The sequence below is a fragment of the Gobius niger genome (genome assembly GCF_951799975.1).
Source record: "Gobius niger genome assembly, chromosome: 16".
Lineage (NCBI taxonomy): Eukaryota > Metazoa > Chordata > Actinopteri > Gobiiformes > Gobiidae > Gobius > Gobius niger.
The window spans coordinates 7,057,282-7,083,133 of record NC_136867.1 but is presented as its reverse complement, the minus strand read 5'-3'; the positions used below and the strand labels follow the sequence as shown (position 1 = coordinate 7,083,133).

At 41.2% G+C, this 25,852-nt stretch overlaps 2 protein-coding genes across 2 annotated transcripts; one reads left to right on the top strand and one right to left on the bottom strand.

Moving 5' to 3' along the window:
* Positions 1–347: 347 nt before the first annotated feature.
* Positions 348–8,086, top strand: d2hgdh (D-2-hydroxyglutarate dehydrogenase). The gene is made up of 10 exons (XM_079573955.1): positions 348–483; positions 2,133–2,467; positions 2,558–2,615; positions 2,698–2,837; positions 3,733–3,926; positions 5,428–5,596; positions 5,657–5,800; positions 5,874–6,016; positions 6,839–7,004; positions 7,749–8,086. The coding sequence occupies exons 2-10, from the start codon at positions 2,152–2,154 to the stop codon at positions 8,033–8,035; spliced, it is 1,617 nt and encodes a 538-aa protein (XP_079430081.1). The 5' UTR covers positions 348–483; positions 2,133–2,151; the 3' UTR covers positions 8,036–8,086.
* A 5,673-nt stretch (positions 8,087–13,759) lies between these two features.
* On the bottom strand, positions 13,760–25,461 carry acvr1l (activin A receptor, type 1 like). Its single transcript, XM_079573855.1, has 10 exons — positions 25,320–25,461; positions 24,033–24,112; positions 20,614–20,862; positions 20,241–20,452; positions 18,335–18,434; positions 18,109–18,255; positions 16,915–17,190; positions 15,516–15,713; positions 15,314–15,444; positions 13,760–14,301 (listed from the first exon to the last, which is right to left on the bottom strand). Exons 2-10 carry the CDS (start codon positions 24,100–24,102, stop codon positions 14,170–14,172), a joined length of 1,515 nt encoding a protein of 504 aa, XP_079429981.1. The 5' UTR covers positions 24,103–24,112; positions 25,320–25,461; the 3' UTR covers positions 13,760–14,169.
* Between the last annotated feature and the right edge of the window lie 391 nt (positions 25,462–25,852).

Here is a 25,852-nt window from a genome sequence, read left to right as displayed (position 1 = left end):
CACGTATTCCCATCAAGATAAATGAATGGTGTGGCCACGAAAATGAGGAAGAAAAGTTACAAAAACACAACAAAAATGCAACTATAACAGCCACAAAAGTGTAATAAAAAAGGTGAACAAAAGCAATGAAAAGGTGACAAAAAAGTTAGGATCAGTTTTGTAGTCCTTAGCTTTCAAATGAGGCATTGCACTGGGGGCGGGGGTTAAGAGGTTAAAGACCGTGTTGTTTACAAGCCGCTTGACGAAGGCCATGATTGGCTGCACCGAGATACAGAGCGCTGACGTGATTGGTCACCGAGCCAAACGGGAGACTCTGATTGGTCGGACTTTCTCTTTGACTTCCGGTACAGGGTTAGCTCGCCGGGTTGTAAACACTGGAGTGACTTTGACTCGGTTTTCTGCATAACGTGCTCAGATCTGAGTGGAAGAACTTCTAATCCGGCCATGTGCGCGCAAAAGTGACGCCTTTCGGTGAGTACGGAAGTATTTCACACTATACAAGCTTATCACAGCATTGTTTTTAACTAGCCTGTTACATATTTACCACTGGTGTAATTATTACACAAGCGATAGCATGATGAGAGTGTATGCTCAATGCTTTATGGCATTTTCAGATTTAACATGTGAAATCACCAAATGTTTGAACTGATTTGTGACATTTTATTACCAAATCAGAATACTAACTATCCACAGGTGCTCTACTATGGCTTTCTGAACTTCTTTTCTACACCTTAGGATTGATAATGTGTGTTTTATAACTTTAACCTCCTAACCTTAAAGGAATAGGCCACTGTTTTTTTCCATCTGAGATATGTTCTTACCATTGGTTCTTACCTGAGCTCAGACGAGTTGATGCGTAGCTGTCTGGCCTTTGTGCGTGCGCTCAGTCACGCAAATGTTAGAATTTAGCCTCTCCCAGTATAGCTCCGAACTGAGGTGAATTTGAAAGCTAAGACCGACCAAACCCATGTCTTCCTTGTTATGATTGTCACGTCCTTTTTTTTGGTTGTTTTTTATCATCGTGTTTTCATCACGTTTTTGTTTTGCTTTTTTGACATGTTTTCATCACACATTTTGTGGCTTGTTCGCGGCTGCATTACACGCAATGTGGCCAAAACACTCAAATAAAAATAAAAATCATTGAAAACCTGACAAAAACGCGTCAATAATGCCACAAAATGGCAACAAAAATGTGATTAAAATGTGGCAAAATATGCAACAAAAAAGGAAATTGTGATTTAAAAAATACAACAAAAAGTAGGGGGCTCAGAAGAATTGGAGCAAATTTTAAGGTGGGAGTTAAATAATGCAGTAATATGTATAAAAAGTAAAAGTATGTCAATGCTGATTCGAGTGCATACAAATGTTTGGACTTATCCACAGAAGGGGGTAAAACTAGGGCTGCTCGATTATTGAAAAAATAATAATCACGATTATTTTTGTCATAATTGAAATCACGATTATTCAAGCGATTATTTGTTGCCTTTAAAAAAAGTCTATCTTTATTTCATTTATTTATTAATCAAAACACTATGATGATATTTTATGTTTTCTGGACAGTCATAAAAGTACAAATGATTTCAAGCACGCCTTGATTAAAGAGAGGTCCCTGTTTCACACCTGCCCCCTGCTGGCCAGCCCTCACACCTGCGCAAGCAAACTGAGCAGCGCGGCCTGATGACATCATCACACAGCGCCGTTTGTTTTTATGTCAGACAAAAGCACGAGCCACGGCACGTGAAAAGCGAAGGGAAAATAATCCCAGCGGCCTGAAATAACGCAAGTCTGCTTTGCAAAAACAAAAGAAATTTGCATAAAAAATAAATAAAAATAAAATTATAATTTTTTGTGATTATGCTAATTTTGTAATCGTTTACTGTTGTAATCGAAATCATAATCGAATTTTGATTAATTGCACAGCCCTATAACAGTATAAATAAGTCAACAAACTATAGTTGCCAGATATGAGCAAGAAATGATGCGTAGTGGAGACTTTTTGAGCGTTGAAATGTTCAGAACGAGCACCACACTAACTCCTTATGACATCTGGATGTGTTTAGAGATGGAGAGACAAATTGAATATGACTGAAATACTGAAATACTCAGGGGAATCTTTATTTTTTTTCATTCAGTTGTTCGTCCAAAGCAAACATGGCCAGGATTCTGCGCAGAGCTTTCGGACTGACGCCGGCGCTAAGATTTCCCAAAGTGTCTCCGCCCTGTCGACTATTAGCCCCAGGGAATAACTTGGCGGCATCAGGCAATTTGGTCCTGTCCGGGATCGGCGCTCGAGCACTGACGACAACAAATGCAGAGAAGTCCAAATCGGCCGCACCGGAGAGACGGCCCTTCTCCAGAGTGACCGAAGAGGATGTGGAGTATTTCCGGAGCGTCCTCCCCGGCAGAACCATCACCGACCCGGACCTGCTGGAGTCCAACAATGTGGACTGGCTCAAATCTGTTCAAGGTAACCAGGAGGATGTTGCGTCTTTTCATTGTGGAAATGTCAACCGCTCATCATTTGAGGAAAAAACTTAACAAAAGCGTTATTTTGCAGGTTCCAGCGAGGTTCTGCTGAGACCTCAAACCACAGCAGAAGTTTCACAAATACTCAGGTAATCACTGGCATGTTTGAAAAGCCGTGAGAGTCAAATCCATGCGTGCCGCGCTCACATCAGTGTCCGTGCCATTTTGAAGGTACTGCAATGGTCGCAACCTGGCTGTGAACCCTCAGGGAGGAAACACCGGCCTGGTCGGAGGGAGCGTGCCGGTCTACGACGAGATCATCCTCTCCACTTCCCTGATGAACAACGTGCTGAGCTTTGACGGCGTCTCGGGTGAGTTCTTTCACCTGCTTCCTCAGTCGTCACGGTGATTACGCAACGTGTCAGGAATATGTAACATATCCCACGCTTTGACTCAACCGTCCACACTGTGTGCTGTTTATAGCCCAACACGCAAGGTCAATGGTTGAGTCAAAGAGTGTATTTGTAAAAACATGTTTGTCTACACCCTGCTCTACAGTAACGAGAGATTTTCTTGTGTAGCAGACGCAGGTTTTGAATGGCTGTGTTAAATATGCCTTTTCCTACATCACATGATAGGGGCAATATTGACAAAAAGGAATATCTTATCGCTCAAAAAGATACAGAACTACAAAAGTGCATAAACTATAAAGCTATTAAACCCTTTGAGAGATTATGCATCAAGTATGTTTTCTTTTTATTCGCAGATTTGGCGCTGTAGGAATTATTCGTCATGAGTTTACACTGCAAAAAGTATTTAACTAGATCAGTATAAACGTCTCAATTTGAGCATAATAATCCAAATTTTAGCTGTTTTGACTAGTTAAGAAGTTGTTGGGCATTTGTCCTGGATTATTTCACTTGTTCTGAGATGTTTCGGACTCGTTTCGATACATTTCGTCCTTATTTCAGGTCATTTTCTTTGCCAATGGGGAAAGAAAATTGGTCTTATCTCATTGGCAATTTTACTTTCTTATTTCAAGCGAGATTTACCCTAGAACTGGTCTGAAATGTCCTCAAACAAGCAAAGCAAACTTGGTCCGATCAGGAAAAGTGTCTAAATTAGTGAAAACCCCTCAAAACAAGATACATTTCCTTAATTCAAGTCATTTAAGCCAATACTTGATATTTACTTTTTGTAGTGTAGTGATGAACTAAATACTTAGAAAAACACACATTTTCACCTATAAACATGTCATTTCCCCAGGAATCCTGACCTGCCAGGCGGGCTGCGTGCTGGAGAATCTGTCCCTGTACCTGGAGGAGAGGGACTACATCATGCCTCTGGATCTGGGGGCGAAGGGCAGCTGCCATATCGGAGGGAATGTGGCCACTAACGCGGGAGGGCTCAGGCTTCTGCGCTACGGCTCTCTGAGGGGCACCGTGCTGGGGCTGGAAGTGGTGAGTGGGCCCCGCCATAGAAACTCAGACTATACAAGACGCAAAATGATGAGCCTATTTTTTTATTTGTACATTATTTTGAATTTGTGGTCAAATAGGCATATGGTTCAGGGGTTTGGAGAGCCTGATTTTGTGTTTCTAAACGCAGACTTTATTAGCACTAGAGAGGGACGCATCAAGATATTCTCTCTCTCTCGGGACATTAACTCACAGTGGGTGAAATTGTTTGTAGTTAACCTTGCAAAAGAACATGCATGTGGTGGCAATGTTTTTAAAACAAAAGGGACTGTGATAACGTGCTCAAATCTGAGTGGAAGAACTTCTACCGTGTTTAGCGATAGCATGATGATTTTTGTTTTCAGAGTGTAAGCTCATTTATGGTATTTTCAGATTTAAGAAGTGAAATCACCAAATGTTTGAACTGATTTGTGACATTTTATTACCAAATCAGAATACTAGCTATCCAAAGGTCCTCTACTATGGCTTTCTGAACTTCTTTTCTACACCTTAGGATTGATAATGTGTGTGTTTATAACTTTAACCTCCTAACCCCGCCTTTAAAGGAACAGGCCACCGTTTTTTCCATCTGAGATATGTTCTTACCATTGGTTCTTACCTGAGCTTAGACGAGTTGATGCGTAGCTGAGTGTGCGCTCAGTCACGCAAATGTTAGAATTTAGCCTCTCCCAGCATAGCTCCGAACTGAGGTGAATTTGAAAGCTAAGACCGACCAAACCCACGTAAGCTTCTTCCTTGTTATGATTGTCACGTCCTTTTTTTTGGTTGTTTTTATGATCGTGTTTTCATCACGTTTTTGTTGCTTTTTTGACATGTTTTGGTCACACATTTTGTGGCTTGTTCGCGGCTACATTCAGAAATTCACTTGTTACAGTCGGCGTTCAGGAAGATCACTCAGAGTTAATAAAGTGCAATTGATACAGAGATTATTGCACATGTTACTTCACAGTCTTATTGTACAGTCTGACAGCAGTGGGGATGAAGGCTTTGCGGTAGCGCTCCGTCCTGCACTGAGGGTGTCTCAGTCTGCCACTGAGAGAGCTGCTCAGCTCCTCTACAGTCCCGTGCAGTGGGTGGGAGGTGTTGTCCATGATGGAGGTGAGCTTGGCTAACACCCTGCCGTCCCTCACCTCCTCCACAGAGACCAGGGGGCAGCCCAGGACGGAGCTGGCCCTCCTGACCAGCAAAAACACTCCAAAACACTCAAATAAAATAAAAAATCATTGAAAACCTGACAGAAACGTGACAATAATTCCACAAAATAGCAACAAAAATGTGATTAAAATGTGGCAAAAATGTAACAAAAAAGGAAATTGTGATTTAAAAAATACAACAAAAAGTACTAAAAAGGAAGTGGCTTAGAAGAGTTGTGTAGGTCTTAGCTTTCAAATCTCTGCTCTGAGCTCCAGTCAAGAAGCTTAAAGATTTCATGGAGTGCTCTTGAGTATCAACCATGTTTTTTATAGCTTCCCTTGTGTTGCAGGTGTTGGCGGATGGAAGGGTTCTGGACTGCTTGGCCACACTGAGGAAAGACAACACGGGCTACGACCTCAAGCAGCTCTTCATCGGCTCCGAGGGCACGCTGGGCGTCATCACCGCAGTCTCCGTCCTGTGTCCCAGGAAACCCAACTCGGTCAACGTCGTCTTTCTCGGTAAGAAACCTCTATTTATTCGTATTTGTGGTTGAGGCTAATGTTGTGACTCGCCTGCAGGATGTGAGACGTTTGAACAACTGCTGAAGACGTTCCAGCTTTGCAGAGGCATGCTGGGGGAAATCCTGTCCGCCTTTGAGTTTTTGGACAGTGAATGCATGAGGCTGCTGAACACGCATCTCAAACTTTCAAATCCTATATCAGGTACACAGGAGGCACGCATTTGATCAGAGCAATAAGCGATAAAAAGCAAAATCATGACGACTTTGTTCCACAGACTGCCCGTTTTACATCGTCATAGAAACGGCCGGATCTGACCCAAACCACGACAGTGAGAAGCTTCACCATTTCCTGGAGGAGGCCATGAATACGTGTGTAGTGACTGACGGGACAGTGGCCACAGAAGAGTCCAAAATAAAGGTAAAGGCTTAATGTAATGTGAAGTCTGACTATTCAAAAAATGTACATGAAATGCTGAGAATCTCGATTGCCAAACATTTAGGTAGATTGAATTATTTACACATTCCAAATGAAAGCTTATGTTGTTCATCATGGACTTTTAACATTTTAATATAGTTTTAGTCTTTTAATGGAAATGGGTTTTGGTCAATGTCGAGTCAAATCTTTGTTTAGATTTGAACATTTTCATGCAAATTTAGTTCACTAAAACCAATTGTTAAATGCAAGTGAGTGGTTAGTGGTGGTTAAAGGGACCGATGGCGCAGCTCTGCAGCCTGGCTTCCATCCCCAGGGCAGCTGTGGCTACAATGAACCAGGTGTGAATCAATAATGCACAAAATTCTAAAGCAAATGTGTGTGTTTGGAAAAGTCCGTAAGACTAATGCGTTATGTATTATCATGAACTAATAGTCAAAATATTACTTTGACATGCAAAAGATAGAACAGCAATGTTTTGATATTTTTCCCTATACTTAGTTTAACCGCTTTACCCCCTCCTTAACCGAGCGTCTAGTTTGGCTTTACCCCAATCATTTCAAAAGACTGGTTATTTTTATGAGCCAGATCACAATATCTAAGACGATAAGTCGATAAAAGGAACCAAATAATCCAACATTACGATGGGTCTGATCATTTTCTGCCTCTAAAAAGATTTAAAGTGCTCGTAACTCCCAAAAAGAGTCTGTTCAGAGATGGCTGAAACAGTCAAAGATGTATTTTATCAACAGGTAACATAACATTTGAACAGTTTTTTCTTAAGGATTCCTCTGTTTTTTTCCCCAGGCTCTGTGGTCAATGCGTGAGCGTGTGACCGAGGCGCTGACCCACGATGGCTTCACCTACAAATACGACATCTCCCTCCCCGTGGAGCAGATCTACCAGCTGGTCACGGACATGAGGGCGCACCTGGGGGGGATGGCCAAGAGCGTGGTGGGGTACGGGCACGTGGGTAAGCAGTCAGAGCAAACAGGAGGGTCAGAAGCAAATACATCCTGTTCCCACTGGCTGATAAGTATTGATATTTGTATCTAGGGGACGTTCAGTAGTAACGGCAACTATGGCAACTAGAGTCTCAAATGTATTTTTAGTCTTACCATGATATTTTTTTTTATTTAGTGTGGAATTTTCTTTAGTTACTGCATTAAATTTCATGCTTTTGCTTTTTTTTGGGCTACGATTTTCACAAAAGATCGCAAGTTTCTATCACTTTCCGCTCCAAAGTTATGAGCAAAAGTCAGCCGTGTGGCAGACGGGCATTGACCTCATACCGGTTCAAAAAAACAAAATGTATGCGCAGTTTGGCATCCCCTCCAGCAGATGGGGGCCTGGGTCACGTATGCCTCGGGACCTGCATATAAAAGTCATCATGAAGGGGCAAGTCTCTTCAAAACTTGAGGCAAGATTCTGATAAATATCACGATCCAAGTTATTGCTTATGGCGCTACAATAATGATAGTGTAAAGGCTTTTATCGAGGATTTTCATTGTTTTCTAGATTATTTTTTTTAGAAGATCATGTAGCAGTAGGATATATGGCTAAATATAATAGCAAGCAAACAAGCCTTCCCTGATTCTGTCCTCAAAGTACATCCAGGGAAAGTTTCAATTCTTGTTTTCATCCTTTCATGCAGTCTTACTTGTGTCCTACAACCACTTTCAACTTTGTCAATCCAGTTTCGTTTGTGTTCCTCCAGGCGACGGCAACCTCCACCTCAACATCACGTCCCCGGCGAAGAGCCCCGCCCTCCTGGCCGCGATCGAGCCGTTCGTCTACGAGTGGACGGCCGGGAGGAGGGGCAGCATCAGCGCGGAGCACGGCCTGGGCCTGAAGAAGAGAAACTACATCTACTACAGCAAACCCAGCCAGGCCGTCGCGCTCATGGGGGACGTCAAAGCCCTGCTCGACCCCAAAGGCATCCTCAACCCGTACAAGACACTGCCGGACAAGACTGAGGCAGACGGCAGCACACTGGGGAGCTAATCCAGACACATGTGTAGTATAGTGATGAGTGATTTTGTTATTATGTACAAAGGAAACTGATGACTGACTGAAATGTGTTCTCAATGGTGCTGACTGTATTTTGATGTTCTGATGTGAATGAGAGGATTTAAGGAGATATTTCAGAGCCACTTAAATAAAAGAGATTCATCTAGGATTGTGTGTTTTACAGACGTGCCTGTGCTAGACTCAATGGCGACACCTACAGGCTGCAGAACAATTAGACTAGCTCCATCTGGTGTCAGTGAGATAGAATACAGGGTTGGCTTAATCTCTTAACCCCCTCCTAAACCAAGTACATTTTCTCCACTTTGGCTTTACCCAAATCTAAGAGTTTGGGAGCTTTGGGACCAGCGGCACGTCGACGACCTCTGAATCTGACTATGAAGCTGCTCCACAACGGTGAGTTCAATCTCAAATCATACACGTTTAGAATTTGCCTGAAGTCAAACTTTAGACCAGGAGTCACAGGCTGCAGTACTTAGTGATTTTTGTAGTTTATAATTCATCTCTAAAGCACTTTGCATGTGTTTTTGTTCAATCACCCTGTTTTAATTATTGTTGTGATAAATGTTCCTTTTGGGCACAAATAATTCTAACAAATAAACAGGCCAGTGTTTGAGAGATTTGTAGCACAGGTGCAGCTGATCAGTGATGAGCAGCTGAAGCTAATGAAGCCGTCATGTTGACTACTTTATATAATTCACTGTGTTGGGTTGTTACTGAATACATGTATTTAGAATATTAATTTTGAGTAACTATTCTGGCAAAGTTAGTCTTCATTTGAAGGCATGCTCACTTTCACAAAAATGATAGGAAAATATCCTATAAGTTCACAAATTTGACGCACACCGTTTTCCCCACAAATGTTTGAGTTTACAATATATTAGGGGAGAAAATCTATTTCATTCTATTTCGAGAAGTCAGATCAGTATAAGTCCTTTTAGAAGCTGCTGGTCACTGATGATGACTAATCACCTGCGCTCCTACAGATAGTCAAACATTTGGATTTTATGTCTATTTTGGGCCCAAAGGCTTGTGAATTAAAACTTGAACACACACATTATTTATATTTAGGAAATTAAACAGAGCCCATTGACAGTATGTGTCAAGTCTTCATTTCTTCATTTTTATTCAGTCTTTTTTGACAATATTTCGTTTAACTCAAGATCTTAAAGAATGCTAGTCTAAACTCAAATTTAATGTAAATTTGATCACAATCAAAAATTGGTTCAGTCAACCTTGCATTTATCAAATTTCGAGACAAATACTGACACTAAAGTGATGCTAAAAAGGCCTGTACCTGGGATGGATTTGGGCTCAGGCTGTGGTTCCTTCAGATCCGTCTCCAGCCTCGACTTCAGCTGCGTCTGCACAGACTCACACTAACAGGAATATGGGACAAATAAACTAAAAGGAACATGAAACACGGAGGTATGAGATGATGCAACTGACAGTGTTCATTTAATCGTCATAGTGAAATTTAAAAGGGACTATACAGAATTTAAAAATGTTAAAATTATGTATTTCCTCCCCCTACATGTTCCAGCCATGTTCTAATGTGCAGAATGAGCTCAGACCTGTTCACCTCAACGGCCTATAAAATCCTGCACTGTCACTCAAAAAGGTGTTCATTTGGGCCGAAGTGCCGTCATGCATGAGATTAATAAAGAAGGTGCCGTTACACGTATGACCTGAGGTGGCAGCAGTGAGTATAAAATAGCTAACTTGCATCTAGCCCCTTTAAATTACCGAGCTTTAATGAGCTGCAGGTGCCAAGCACTGATTACTAATGAGCTGCACCTGTGCTCCTACAAACACTGATGTTTTTTTCCACAGGAGTTGTTCCTTTGGCATTAAATTTAACCTCTTACCACTCGCCTAAACCAAATGCATTCTGTCCTCTTTGGCCATTATATAGGCCTGTGGAACACCTCATTTGAAAGCTAAGAGCCACAAAACTGATCTTTTTCCTTGGACCTAGTCACCTTTTCTTTTCTTTTTTTTAACATTTTTGTTGAATTTTTGTAACATTTTTTATTGAATTTTTGTCACTTTTTGTTGAATTTGTCACATTTTTGTTGAATTTTTGTCACATTTTTGTTGATTTTTTGTCACATTTTTGTTGAATTTTTGTCACATTTTTGTTGAATTTTTGTCACATTTTTGTTGATTTTTTGTCACATTTTTGTTGAATTTTTGTCACATTTTTGTTGATTTTTTGTCACATTTTTGTCACATTTTTGTCACATTTTTGTTGAATTTTTGTCACATTTTTGTTGGATTTTTGTCACATTTTTGTTGGATTTTTGTCACATTTTTGTTGAATTTTTGTCACGTTTGTTGCGTTTACATCTTTGTTTTCTTCACATTTTTTGTGGCTATTTTGGTGCTTTTTTCCCCAAGAAGCTTTTTGATTAGGGTAAAGCCAAACTGGAGAAAATAGTGGGAGTTAAGAGGTTAAATGATACGAGACACTTCAGCTCAGATGTTTTACTTGTACATTAGCTTTGTCCTATTCTTACATTGACTAAAATTATGACAAAAACTTCTGACTGAGCCGTTGCTGAGAGCAGATTGAACTCACCGTCTGTGGAGTCAGATCCAGAGGAGGTCGATGTGCTGCTGGTCCCAAAGCTCCCAAACTCTTTCCCTGATCTCACACCGATAACTGCTGCTGTGCGGGACAGAGCAGCTGACAGACACTCAGCTCGGCCAATAGGAGTCAGCCTAGAGGAAAAGGGCGGGATCATCACAGGCGGAGCAGATCAGAGCAACAAAAAAAGTATTCCAGTGTCATTACAACAGCATTCAGTGTTTCAGGGTCCAACTCGCTATTTAATCGACAAAACATCTCCCCTTAAGAGTGCAATACATATTTATTATTACATATAAAAAAAAGACAGCAACATTTTCTCCAAAACAACAACCACACACTTAAGCAGCTTTCTGATTCTGAAACATTTACCAAAAGTCGACGTAGTGTGATCAATGTGACGTTGTGTGCACGGTCATGGATGAGGGCCTGGCTTTTGCTACATCATAATAACCATAGCTCTTTACACGGAATACTTACTTTCGTTATTATTACACGTATATCTTCTGGATGCTAGTGTTTTCTCCCATCGAGCACAGGCAGCATCGTTTTCCGACAGACTATAGACCCGCTGTAGTGACAATGGATAGCAGTGTTACTCCTATGTTTACCCTTATCAATCGTGTATCCTCAGTAGTGTGCGCCAGTGGCATAAAAAAAAAGAAAAAAAAAAGTCAATTTCCTTAAAGGGCCAGTTCAGTTCCTCTTTTCACCATAAAAAAAACATACCTGGAGTTGTTTTTTTGCCGCTTTTGAACAAATTAATGCTTACTTGGTCAGCTTGGGCTCCTTCTTTATTCTTAAGGGTCTGTAATCATCTTTCATCACTTTGAAGCATTTTGTGATTGAAAGATTATTTTGTAAATAAAGATTATCATTATTGTGAATATTTCCGGGAACATGGGTGTACCTAACCTTGCAGAGTTATCGGACTTAACTTCTTAACCTTGAGCACATTTTCTCCATTTTAGCATTACCCGAATCTAAAAACTTCTTGAAAAAAGCGTCAAACCAGTGCTATGATTAAGATAAGTTATGATAAAGCACTTTTAGAGCAAGGGTTTACTGTCGTTTATGCTTTAGAGTTGACAGCATCTAGTATCGTTAGAGTCAATAATATCGTTTATCGCGATATTTTCCTGCCGCAATATATCGACATTCCAATTTGTTATCGTGACAGGCCTAAGTGTGTTCTCGAGTTTGTGAATCCCAACTCGGAAGCGCGTATGTGTGTGTGAGGACTTTTTAGCACATGTCTCCGCCCATCATTCGCCAAATAAGGACAGAAAAAGTGCCGCATGCAAGAGGAGGAAATGAATGATGGCCATGACACAGATCCAAAACTAATAATAACCAACAAAACCCCAAGATAATCGGTGCCACGTGCTCAAGGACTCTCCTAAAACTTTGGGCACGCAAATTAGCACTCATTGCAAAACAGATTTAACCTGTAAATTGCAAAAGGGTTTTCCTTTTCTTCATTTAAATAGATTTGGCGGCAGCAATTTCTGTATTCTGTATTTCTGTATAAAGGCATCTATAATTTATTATAATTATATTTACATTCTGAAATTAATTAAAACATGAATATGCACACATATAGTAGCCTGGCATCCAGACTAATCTCCGATGTTTATTAATTCATAAACAGGAGACTAGTCTGGCGACCCTGTCGTAGAAAAGCTACTGCTGGAGGCGGGACTAATGTGGGAAAACCGAAGCGCAGCAGCCAATGAGAACAAAGCAGATGTGACGACAGAAACAGCAACAAGAAAGTTGTCGTCATTCGGACATTAACAATGGCGCTCCTGCCACGCGGAGTTCAGTAAATGACTTCTGTCGTTTATGTCAGAAAAACTTAAGAACACAAGCAAACCGGAGCATTACGTGAAGTGGTCGCTTGTGTTGAAAAACTACAAAACAAAGGCTCAACAACGTGACGCCCGTTCAGGGAGCTGCTCTGATTGGTCGGTAGGCTCCATATCGCTGCGTCACTGCCTTTGAAAGCGCGCAATGGGGTGTTGCCAGACCCTCTTCTGTAAAGAAGCGGAGTCTGGTTGGCGAGACTACAAATATAGGACTTAGAAGGTCGGATCAGGAGCATGATCATGAACAGAACTGGAGATTTTTTTGAGTCCTCCAGACTGTTCTTTGCTGAATCCTCTGTTAGAACAAATCCTATTAATGCCTTTGTGAATGCCAAAAATCTTCCTAAGAATGCCTTAAAGGAATAGGCCACCGTTTTTACATACTAAGATATGTTCTTACCTCACTTTAGACGTGTTAATATATCCCCGTCTGGTCTTTGTCCGCGCGCTCTGTCACGCAAACGGAGCACATACGCAACCTCTCCCACATGTCACATAGCTCCGAAAAAGCTCACGATAGAAGCTACCAAGCTCTTCCACGTGTTCCCTATTTAAATAAAGTTACGTGAAGTGTTTTCATGCGAAGTATATTTACCCAGAAATGTAGCATGTCGATTTTATAAGCAAATAAAAAGGGGGACTATATTGTGAGGCGTAATGATACGAGGAGCACAGCGTCCGCGTAGTAACTCCTAAAGACTTCCCCCGCTCACTTCCGGCAATAACCTTTAGGAGTTACTGCGCGGACGTTTTACTCCTCGTATCATTACGCCTCACAATATAGTCCCCCTTTTTATCTGCTTATAAAATCGACATGCTACATTTCTGGGTAAATATACTTCGCATGAAAACACTTCACGTAACTTTATTTAAATAGGGAACACGTGGAAGAGCTTGGTAGCTTCTATCGTGAGCTTTTTTGGAGCTATAGGACATGTGGGAGAGGCTGCGTATGTGCTCCGTTTGCCTGGCAGAGCGCACGGACAAAGACCAGACGGGGATATATTAACACGTCTAAAGTGAGGTAAGAACATATCTTAGTATGTAAAAACGGTGGCCTATTCCTTTAAGAACAAATTTAAGGCCCATTGTGAGGAAAAAGTAATCTGATCATTAATGCGTCGCAAATATGCTCATTATCATTCTGTAGCTAAACGTATTGGTGTGTGCCTAATAAGAACAAACTGCCCATGAAGGAACAAAAGTAGCGATAAAAGGCTAACTCAAAAATGCATGAATCTTACAACTCCAGGTATGTTTTGGATGAAGGCCCTGTATGTGATAGAAAGCTGAGAAAAGTCACATTCACATAAATACACCCCTTTCAACGGCTGCGTCCTATTGGCTTCTTTTTCCTTTGTAAGTGAGCATTGTTTCATGGTGGCATTTCTTGGCATGTAAAAGTTGATTGTCCTCGAGCGTACTGCCATGGCGCCATCACAAACTTTGGAAAAAACCTGAACCTCTCAGTGGGTCGAAGGCGGTCCGTAGTAGACGTCAAGTGTCCAGGAGGAGAAGAACGCGCTTGTTTGTTTGTTTGTTTGTTTTAAGACAAGGAAGAGGGCAATGACGGCGGAAGGCTGGACAGAGTGAAGGCTGAACAGTTTGTGGTCCTCAAAAGGTCCATTTGGAAGAAACACTTGGAGCAGTTTTCAGGAATCTTTGCCCTTTTCCGAAGAGCTGTAGATCTTGTCTAGAGTTTTCTTGATGCGCAGTGCGGTCAGTCGAGCCGACGGGTTCTGGTACCAGCACTCCTTCATCAGCTTCACTAAGGCCGAAAGAGTCTGAAACAAGAGAGTGGAATTTAGCACATTTACATCATCCAAAGATTTAAAAAAAGTGACATAACTTTGTTTCTGAATTTAGTTGGTGCAGCTTATGTTCAGGTGTGCTCAATAGTCCGGAGGTAATAGACCACATGCGGCCCACGAGATGACTTAATGTGGCCCCATTGAGGAGCATGCATTCCTGAGCATGTCATAAAAAAAAGTAAGTCTCTAGCCCATTCCTTTTTAATGAAATAACCAGTTTGCTCACTCCAGCCACTAGGGGGCAGCTTCAGTTAAAAAAAGGAAAGAATTCCACACGTGTCCAGCAGAGGGCATTGATATAACAAGAGATCAGGATATAAACAGCATATTAGAGCCATGTGGTCTAGGGCTGCTCGATTATTTAAAAAATAATAATCACGATTATTTTCGTCATAATTGAAATCACGATTATCCAAACGATTATTTGTTGCCTTTGAAAAAAAGTCGATCTTTATTTTATTTATTTATTAATCAAAACACTATGATGATATTTTGTGTTTTCTGGACAGTCATAAAAGTACAAATGATTTCAAGTACGCCTCGATTAAAGAGAGGTCCCTGTTTCACACCTGCCCCCTGCTGGCCAGGCCTCACACCTGCGCAAGCAAACTGAGCAGCGCGGCCTGATGACATCATCACACAGCGCAGTCAGGCAAAAGCATGAGCCATGGCACGTGAAAAGCGAAGGGAAAATAATCCCAGCGGCCTGAAATAATGCAAGTCTGCTTTGCAAAAAAAAAAAAAATTGAACAAAAAAATAATAATTGAAAAAAAAAAATATATATATATATATAAAAAAAAAATGCGATTATGCTAATTTTGTAATTGTTTACTGTTTTAATCGAAATCGTAATCGAATTTCGATTAATTGCACAGCCCTAATGTGGTCAATGGTCAGTCTGCCCCAGGGCGGCTGTGGCTACAATAGTAACTTACTGCCATCGAGCGTAAAGTAAATGAGCAAAGACTTGATGTAAATACTGACCGGGTCAGAGAACCAGCGGTTGGGGACGAAAGGCCTCTGCTGCTCCACACACACCACCTTCCTCATGTCGTCGAAGCTCGGGTCGTTGGGCACCTGGTCGTAGAACGGAGGCTTGTACTCCTCCACGATCCCTAACATCACACAACAGGCATTAGAAGACGCTTTAAGACCACGGGTCATATTCCAGCTGTGCGGGGCTGACCGTTGCTGTAGGTGCGCCGGGCGATCTCCCACAGCACCAGCCCAAAGGCCCAGATGTCCACCCGCTTGTAGGCGTCGAAGCAGTCCGTCTGAATGGTCTCGTCCAGCACCTCCGGGGCCATGTAGCGCTTCGTGCCCACCTTCGGGTTGTTCCCGATGTCCAGCAGGTTGTCAGCTTGGGAGTGGGTCACGGCCAGACCTGAAGGACGTGAAGATGGAAACACAAATGACTACAAGGAAGCTCATCACTGTTAAACCGGAGTCTAGGGTGGAGAAACTGTTATAGGATATTGTTTCTTCATCGGGCTGTAAGCGTGTTAAAGGGAGGTGACCGCTCCCGAATAAACAATTCTATTCCATTTACCATTTTTAAGAAACAACTTTTTATGTGACTTTTATTTAGGCTTCAAAACACTGTTAATATCACCAGCTTAAATATTTCATGATAAGTTTGGACAAAGCAAGGTTTTCACTGAATATATATTTAAAACTAAGTAGTTAATGTGACTAAAATGGGGACTAATATGGGGACCTCTTCCCCAATGCCTGAACCGAGTGCATTTTCCTTAGTTAAGCTTTACCCAAATCTGCTTCTCGAGTGGAGCGACAATGTAACGCCTTATTTGAAAGCTGTTGTCACCATGTTTTTGTCACATTTTTTTTAAGCCTTTTTTGATGTGTTTTCGTTTAACACCAAGCTCTTCCACGTTTTCCCTATTTAAATATGGTTACGTGTAGTGTTACACAAAGTATAATTACACAAAATTAAACAATGTGGATTTTCTAAGCGGATAGAAGGGGGGACTATATTGTAAGGCGTAATAATACCAGGAGTAGTTTGGCATCCGCACAGTAAAGTGAAGATTACTGCGCGGATTTCGAACTACTCCTGGTATTATTACGCCTTACAATATAGTCCCCCCTTCTATCCGCTTAGAAAATCCACATTGTTTAATTTTGTGTAATTATACTTTGTAGTGGAACACTTCACGTAACCATATTTAAATAGTGAAAACGTGGAAGAGCTTGGTAGCTTCTATCTTGACCTGTTTTGGAGCTATAGAGGAGAGGGAGAGGCTAAATGCTAACGCCGACTGCGCTGTGTTTACGTGACTGAAGGCACGGGGGAAGACCAGACAGGTCCTAAAGAACTCGTCAAAGCTCAGGTAAGAACATATCTCAGTATGTAAAAACGGTGGCCTATTCCTTAAAAAAAAAAAAAGGAAGAAATATGTAATCAGTCAAAAAGATTGTCCTAATGTTGATTTGCTAATTTTGCTAGCCTGACTCTTCTTCGTTCTACATTCAAATCAATAATAGAGCTGAGACATATGTGTGTTCATTTAGATGGATGGATGGATGGATGGATGGATAGATGGATAGATAGAAGTGCTGCTGACCCAGGTCGGCGATGCAGCAGCGCAGGTCCTTCGTCACCAGGATGTTCTTGCTCTTCAGATCTCTGTGGGCGATAGCGGGTTTCCCCTCGGTGCCAAAGATCTCCGTGTGCAGGTGCACCAAACCGCTGGCCACCGATGCAGCCATGGCCAGCCCCTCCGGCGTCTCCACGGCGACGCGCTGCAGGTAGTCGTACAGCGAGCCGTTCTCGTGGTAATGGGTGATGAGCCACAGCTGGGTGCTGGAGTTTCGAGAGGTCATGTCAGACGCCATGAAGCCTGGACGACAGAGAGAAGAGTGAGAACACGGGAGGAGAATGAAGAGGCTGTGGGGGAATAACAACCACGCTGAAAGAGGAGATCATAAAGCATGAGGGGGAAATAATGGATCTGGACCTAATGGAGGGTCCCAGCTAGGGCTGCTCGATTATTGAAAAAATAATAATCACGATTGTTTTTGTCATAATTGAAATCACGATTATTCAAACGATTATTTGTTGCCTTTAAAAAAATCCATCAAAAAAAGACAAAAATCCATCAAAAAAGTGACAAAAATCCATCAAAAAAAAGTGACAAAAATCCATCAAAAAAAATGACAAAAATCCATCAAAAAAAAGACAAAAATCCATCAAAAAAAAGACAAAAATCCATCAAAAAAATGACAAAAATCCATCAAAAAAAATGACAAAAATCCATCAAAAAAAAGACAAAAATCCATCAAAAAAAAGACAAAAATCCATCAAAAAAATGACAAAAATCCATCAAAAAAATGACAAAAATCCATCAAAAAAATGACAAAAATCCATCAAAAAAAAGACAAAAATCCATCAAAAAAAATGACAAAAATCCATCAAAAAAAATGACAAAAATCCATCAAAAAAACTGACAAAAATCCATCAAAAAAGTGACAAAATTCCATCAAAAAAATTACAAAAATCCATCAAAAAAGTGACAAAAATCCAGCAGAAAAAAAGACAAAAATCCAGCAAAAAAGTGACAAAAATCCCCAAATTAAAAATGTGAAAAAAAAAATTTGAACAAAAAATGTGAAAATAAAAAAAAAAAATATTTGAAAAAAAAAATTATAATCGATTTTTTGCGATTATGCTAATTTTGTAATCGTTTACTGTTGTAATCGAAATCGTAATCGAATTTCGATTAATTGCACAGCCCTAGTCCCAGCGTATACCAGCTCACCCAGGATGTTCTCGTGTCTTAGCAGCACTGTGTTGTAGATCTCCGTCTCTCTGAACCAGGACTTCTCATCCCGAGAGGAGAAGATCTTCACCGCCACGTTCTCCCCCTGCCACTGGCCGCGCCACACCTCCCCGTACCTCCCTTTACCTGGGAGACACAGACGCACAGGCTTTGTGGGCAGCTCGGTCACAGTTTTATCTCACGTGGTGTAAAGGCTTTCACCCACCTACACACTCCACCAGACTGATCTGCCTGGCCACGGTTCTCTGCACGAGGAAGGGCAGACCTGAGCCACTGCCCGAAGTGCACGAGTGGTCCAACAAATCCTGCACACAGACAATTACTTTCATCCTCTGACTGACAATGAAGTCACTGCAGTTTAATTAACAATAATGTACATCTGATTTCAATACTTTGTTTGTGCCTTTATAGAATTGATAACGACATTGCAATTGGTGCAAAACAAGGCTGCACATGTGGCTGATGTCACAAAAAGCCATTAACAACTCTCCTGGTTTTGGAGGAAGACCAGATGGTTGTATAAAAACACAGTATTATAGAAACACTAACACAGAAGTTACTGCTTCCATTTAAAGGTGCATTATGCCATTTTTTATGCGAAAAATAACGTTGATATTATTGCCTTTGCTTTCCATCCCAGTTGCCTTTATGACGCTCCAGGACCAATTTATTGTTTTGTGTGTTTCTGGATAGAAGCCATGGATACAAAGCCACCATAATTTTCCCATGAAAAGTTGCATCATGCATCTTTAACAAAACTAGTCCAATAATTATGTTTCATCCAACGCATGAATGGAATCTTTTACCACAGAACATACAGCGACAAAACACTGTTTATAAGAACAAACTCAAATTATATTATAGCAAATTGTTATTCATAAGAGTACTTCATATCAGTGTTAATCTCGTCGACTAAAATATTTAGTCTTAATTTTAGTCAAAGTGATATTTTTGACGACTAAAATTGGACAAAACTAAATTAAAAGTTTCTCATGAGACTAAAACTATGACTAAAATGTCCAGATATTTTAGTCGACTAAAATCAGACTAAATAAAAATGAAAAGGAGAGACTAAAATCATCCAAACTTCTATTGACCGTTTGAAAGAGCCTCAGATCATGTAAATTCTCTGTCAAAGGAGCAGCTCTGAGCTTTATTCATGTGGAGCAGCTCCATGAAGCAGAGGAACAAGATTAAATATGAGCATAATGAATATTATAAATATAAGTCGACTAAATTAGTCTTAAATTTAGTCGACTAAATTGACATGCAATTTTAGTCGACTAAAACTAGACTAAAAGTGAAAAGATTTTTTTGACTAAATCTCGACTAAAATTACATTACATTTTAGTCAAAAGACTAAGACTAAAACTAAACTAAATACATAATATGTTGTCAAAATTAACTGCTTCATATACTTTGAATTAACCTCAACTTTCATCTCTTCTCAATCTAATGAATACAATTATTTTATATTTTTCATCTATAAAAATATCTAATAACATAAATGCTTGTGTTCCTATTTCTGTGGTGGTATATATCGTCCAGCCGATATATCGGGCCAATATTTGGGGATTTATCAATATCGGTTATCAAGCCAATCTAGCGCCGATATCTCCGAGACCGAAAGCGATAGAGCCTTCCCGTTTTTTGCATTGGAAAGTCAGGGTTTTAGAATGACTTCTCCCACAACGTGCTAGGCCTCAGGGGAACAGAGAAACATCGCCATGAAAATTGGTTCGCTACAAGTTCGTTAAATACAAGTTAAATCTCATATGGACATGCTGCGTGTTATTTTGAAGCTAAGAACCGGGAGAATTCAAACGGTGAGTGGGTTTTAACCTCCACAATGCTGATGCTAGCTAATGCTACTGGCAACTAATCAAGACTGGGACAGAAATTATGATAGAATCACCTAAAGTATTAAAATGAAATGAGTCAGTCGAATATATCGGCCGAGCACACCGGCATCGGTCACTAAAAATTCCATATCTGTCGACCTCTACCAAAAACAAATGAAAAATAACTATTCATAAACATAAAACGGATCTGATCTGTTTAGTCAGAGTATAGGCTAATTTATGGTTCATCAGCTTAAGCATAAGGCTCACCGCCAGGGTGCTGTCCCCCACGTTGGAGGAGATGAGGCCGTCGATGGCCCCCTGCTCCGTGTCGAACTCCTGTAGCCTCTGCAGCCGGCCGTGGTGGAGCCTCCTGCAGGCCAGCACTGACACTACAGACAGCAGCACCAGGACCACCACCGGAGCCAGGACGAACAGAGCCAGCGTCTCCACCCGGTAGGGCACCGGCTCGCCCTCCGGGGCTGTGGGCAGGAGAAGACAGAGTATGGCTCATGAGGTTGCATTTGAAGTCATTGAAAGGATCTGTTCCTAAGCATCGAGTATTCTTTCCTTCCTTCTTTGATGATGATAATGTAAGACAACTGATCACAGGACCATCCTCACACTTCACCGCCGGCCTTACCTGACGGCAGTAGGGCCATGAGGGCACTGCTTGTGGCGTTGGCGTTGCACAGGTCCTGAGCGCAGCAGAAGATGGCCTTTTTCACCGACGAGGAGGTGGAGCACTGCAGGTGGGTTTGCTCGTCGTTCTTCAGGCAGCCGCGCTCGAACAGCACAGCGCCGCCCTCCACTTTGACCGAGGAGAAGCAGCGCGTCCCCCGACAGTCCGTGGCCTCCTGGCACTTGTCGCACGCACACACCAACGGCCCATCTACACACACGGGAAAGGAAGGCCATTAGTTACTGTATAAGGGCGGAGATTTAAATAACTTAAAGAAGCGTTGAACAGAATGCAATGGCTGTAGGAGGCAGCATTTGTGGTTTTAAATGACAAGTTCAAGTACATTTCCTTGAGAACAACTTCAATACAGTACAGTATGTTAAGCTGGCGACCAGATTCTCCGCCGATAATATCCAGCCTGATGTTGTATCAGTGAGGCATTAATTACAGTTATTAGATTAGTTGATCTTCTACGCCATGAAAGATTTCACCAGGGGTTGGAGTTTATAAATATATACGTTCATCATAGTCTTTTGGACACACATTTTCTGTATATTAAAGCAGAACTAAGTAACTCGTACCCCTAGAGGCCATAAGCTCCACTGCAGGTGTCACAGCATGTGAAGGTTTCTTACTCATTACTTGTCCATGAGAGTAAATACTACGCTGACAGAAAAGACAAAGGAGAGAGGGATATTGTACATCCAATTACACAATGGAGATCTTTTTTTTTTCCACTCAAACTTGGCTGTAAATACGTGGTTCTAGACCTCAGTTAGCTTTGTCCGTCAGTCTGTTCGCTTCTTCTTCGTGATTCTATTAGTGTGTATTGGTGACACGGGTTGGAGCAGGGAAAGTTGCAAGTGTGGTTTTCTGGCCAGAGACACCAGGGGAGATGAAAGACCCCCCGAATCATCCCATTAACACTTGTATTACCCCCAGAGGGACTACGGAAAGGATTTCTTAAGGTAAAAAAGATAGTACTGCTTTAAATCGTGCAAAAGAATTTATAAAATAGAATCACACTCATTTTTAGATGCCTATTAACACCCGGCCAGGAGGCAGATACTAAAATCCAGTCCCACTGAAAAACTAAGAAATATATATGGATCAATATGAAAGTTATTCTTATGTGCAGTAAAGACCTTTTACAAATCAATATGCAATAATGATTAGGGGTGGTCCGATATGAAAATTTTCTGCCGATACCGATATCCGATATTTGCCTCTCTGGTGTGGCCGATATCCGATATTTGCCGATATTTATTTCAACGTTAAAAATCAATAGAAAGGCTTACTCAAATGTGGTAAAGTTTGTAAATTGTTCCATTATTGGAATGTCTTATGCTTATGCCTGGGACACGTCTCTCACACCAGGATGAAACAATCCTTTTTATTAGAAAAATACTAAAAAGACCAATTGCAATGTTGGAGTGAAATGTCATTTTGTTTTTGGCTAAATATTTACTCAGACCTACTTATTATTATACTTTCACCCATGTCCTCTATTAATGGGAAACACTGACACTGGGAATATGCTAGGCTACTATTTATTGCATTTTTTATTAAAATATGTAGCCTACCATGTTGTTTAATCTACATGTTTTAACTTTAAACAAATCTGATAAAGGACACACAGCTCTGTATGAAGCTTTGGAATTGGAAATATCATAATGTCACTTTAACAGCACCTTATATGAACTTATGAGGCCAGACTGAATATTTAGAGTTGGTTTAGAGCTGGCTAAAAGCAAACAGTAGATTTACAAGATTAGCCTGAGCTTTGATCTGCTTTTTTTTCAATGGTAAATGCGCAAACGATCGCAAATGCGTCTAATTAAATATGCGCGAAAATGCGACATGACATAACGCCTCGTTTTCACAGGTCATTAACATGACAAAGGTGGGCAGAGTAAACGTCAATACAGACATGATCATCACTGTAGTTAGACCTATATGATGACAGAAAGGTCATGTTTACGTGTAGTAGCCTTTAGCCTGTTAGCAGCTATGCTAGCGCTAACAAACAAAGTTATAAATCTGGCGTCAGGACGGAGAAACTTTTGCAAAACTCACCTCAGATGTAGCGACACATAATCCATCAGAAAATGATTCCTGTTAATCCTGACTCAGAATAATGTCCATGAGGCACTTTTAGTCCAGTTTGTTGAAGCAGCAACTTGTGGCTCTGCATCTCTGCGGTGTCCAAGTGTCCGCTCCACTTTGTTTAAACTTAGTAAAAACATATTTTCTTTTGGAGACGTGTGAATTTATGCTGGAGGTTCTTTATTTTTAGGAGCCACTGTTTATTTGAGATAATTTGAATAAATTGTTGCCCCAGTCAGGTCAGTGCAGCCCGTCTACGCTGCTGCTGCTTTCAGGTGCGCTATGACATTACGGTGTAGTAAATAATTCAAAGAAAAAAAAAATATCGGCCGATATTTTCCCATATCGGACCGATACCGATATGGGAAAAAAGGTCAAATATCGGCCGATAATATCGGCGGCGCCGATATATCGGCCATCCCTAATAATGATAGCATACCTTTAAATATCATTTTTGCCTATTTACTATGTTTTTCAGAAGTATGAAAGAATAATTTCATAACTCTGATAAAATTTGACAGTCATTACAATCACATCATCACACATGACTTAAGTAGGGCGGAGCGATATGATGATATTAGACCGTCCTACGATCTCCAGAGCTGATGATCTGTCATGTCTGCTACACAAGGTCGGTCTCTCATTTGAGTGACTCATTTGGCAGCCAGTCGCTCCTCTACAGCACATACACGATCAGGCTCCTCGATCCAGAGCTTTTAAACCCAGCGTTCTATCTCTGATTCAGCAGTACTTATGCCAGCGCAGGTTTATTTGTTTAACTGGCACATTTGCGAAGAAGCGAGTGCATCCTTCGTCCTTACAGTTCTGTCAGGCACCGCATCCTTAAATCATGGACACACGCAGTCTATCCATGCCTTTGGACATACAAGAGTTCTCCAAAAACAGCGGTGAAACTCTGATCCTTATTGTCAAGTCGCTCAGCGGTGACAAACTGCTTCTTGTTTGCCGTTTACACAATAAAAGTCACTGCACATTATCGCTTTAGTAAGACTCTTATTGTGAAAGAGTTAAACAGCGACAGAGCATCACATGATGCAGCTTGGCGTCATGTGAGGGACAGACACTAACAAGCATTTACCAAACTTAGTGTGTCTCTTTTTCTTACTCTGCTTACTTTTATTGTCTGGAGTTTTAATTGTGTTTTTCATTTCATTCTTTTGGTCGAAGTCAATTATTGCTGTGTTGATTATCATAAAGTTGAACAGTTTGGAGAAAACCCATGAGTAAACACGGTGCAGAAGAGGATTGAGTACCTGAGTCCTCAGCCGATGTGTGCAGGACATGCAGGAGAAGCAGAAGCACCAGGACACCGCACACTCCCATCTTCACTGCTCTGAAGGGGAAACAATAAACAGACGACTCACTAAGCAACACAAACAATGTCTGTGGACTAACATCTTAAACAACATAAAAAGTAGAGAAAAGAGATGTGGGACTATTTCCTTAGCTCCTGGGTCTCTGCTGCTGGTAAATACAATAAACCACCTGTACAAATTCTACATTTTAAACATCTCCATTAGTTAAATATAGTGAAATATGGTTTTGACAACACAATCCTGAGATTTATACAAAGTGTTTACACTGGCCATTCTTTTTGAATTGCTCCACGTCATCTAGGGCTGAAGGATATATCGTTATTGTATCGATATTGAGATAAAGACATTCAAGATATTAATGTCAAACTAGCAACAATATCATAAACGCATCGATATCAAGATATGAACATTCAAAACAGTTATATCGCATCGAGATATGAAATTTTATCCATATCGTTCAGCCCTAACGTCGTCATAATGTAACCCCCATCTCAACTGAGTGCATTTTCTCCAGTTCAGCTTTACCCAAATCTAAAACCTTCTCGACTGGAGCCAGTGCAACACCTTATTTGAAAGCTAAGTCCTACAAAGCGGATCTTGTTTTATTTGCCGTGTTGTCGTCACTTTTGACTTTTTTTTCCAGTACATTTTTTCCACTTTTTCATTGCGTTTTTGTCACTCTTTTGTTGCACTTTCATCCTCGTTTTCGTCTAGTTTTTATTACCTTTAGCTGATTTCTTTTGGTCCTCTTTAAGCCATTTTGCAGCTCTTTAGTGTCATAGAGTCAATATTTATACTCTGAGTAGCTATAAGCACACACCCAAAGCAATGATCAAGCTCACTCCACTACTTTTGCTGCCATTGCACTTAAAACACAGTAAAACTAGCCAGCACTTGGCTCATTGGATTCCTCTGGTTTGTTATTGTACGTAATAAGGTGCTAACCCCGGTGTCTTTGTCAAACCCTACTGTAGCTCGGTCTGTGCCTGACAGTACCGGGGCTGACTGTCCTCCCGGAGCTCACGGACAGGTTGTGTGTGTGTGTTCGTGGATGTGCGTCTGGAGGCCCGTTAACGAGGCTGTTGTTGGCCGAGCACAGGCGACTGAGCGGCGCCAGGCTGCACGGCTCCGTCTGCCGCTGTTAGCTCCGTTAGCCGCATGCTAGGCTAGCGCTACAAACTAGCCCCACGCAGGCGCTAATGCGAGCCCCCTTCACCCACATACCTGCGGCGACACCAGGCCGGGGGTCTAGCTCATCGTGCGGGGTGTGGGGACGGGAACATCGCGGTGGATAAACGCCTGGATTGTGTTGTTTCTCGATGGGACACGCAGAGCGGAGAGAGGAGCAGCACCGCGAGCCCACCCACTGACGTCATCAAAACATTAGCGCACAGATGCATTGTGGGGCGGGACGGTCCTCCAACAGGTCTGCTTTATTTTTTATATTTCAAGATCAGTAATATATAATGTATAATATATATAAATATCGAGTGCTCCAATTTTATTTTTTGCGCCACAAAAAAAAAAAAAAAAGTATTAATCAATGATCTTTTGAGCACACGATATTATCTGTTTAGGTCAGTGTTTTTCAACCACTGTGCTAGTGTGCCGCGAGATATTATCTGGTGTGCCTTGGGAAATTATCCAATATATTTTTTTTAAAACAAATGAATTATTATCCCCAAATAATGTGCTGTTGTTCAGTCCCTATGATGTCTAGTGATCGGCAGAGTAACCATGTGATACTCTTCCATATC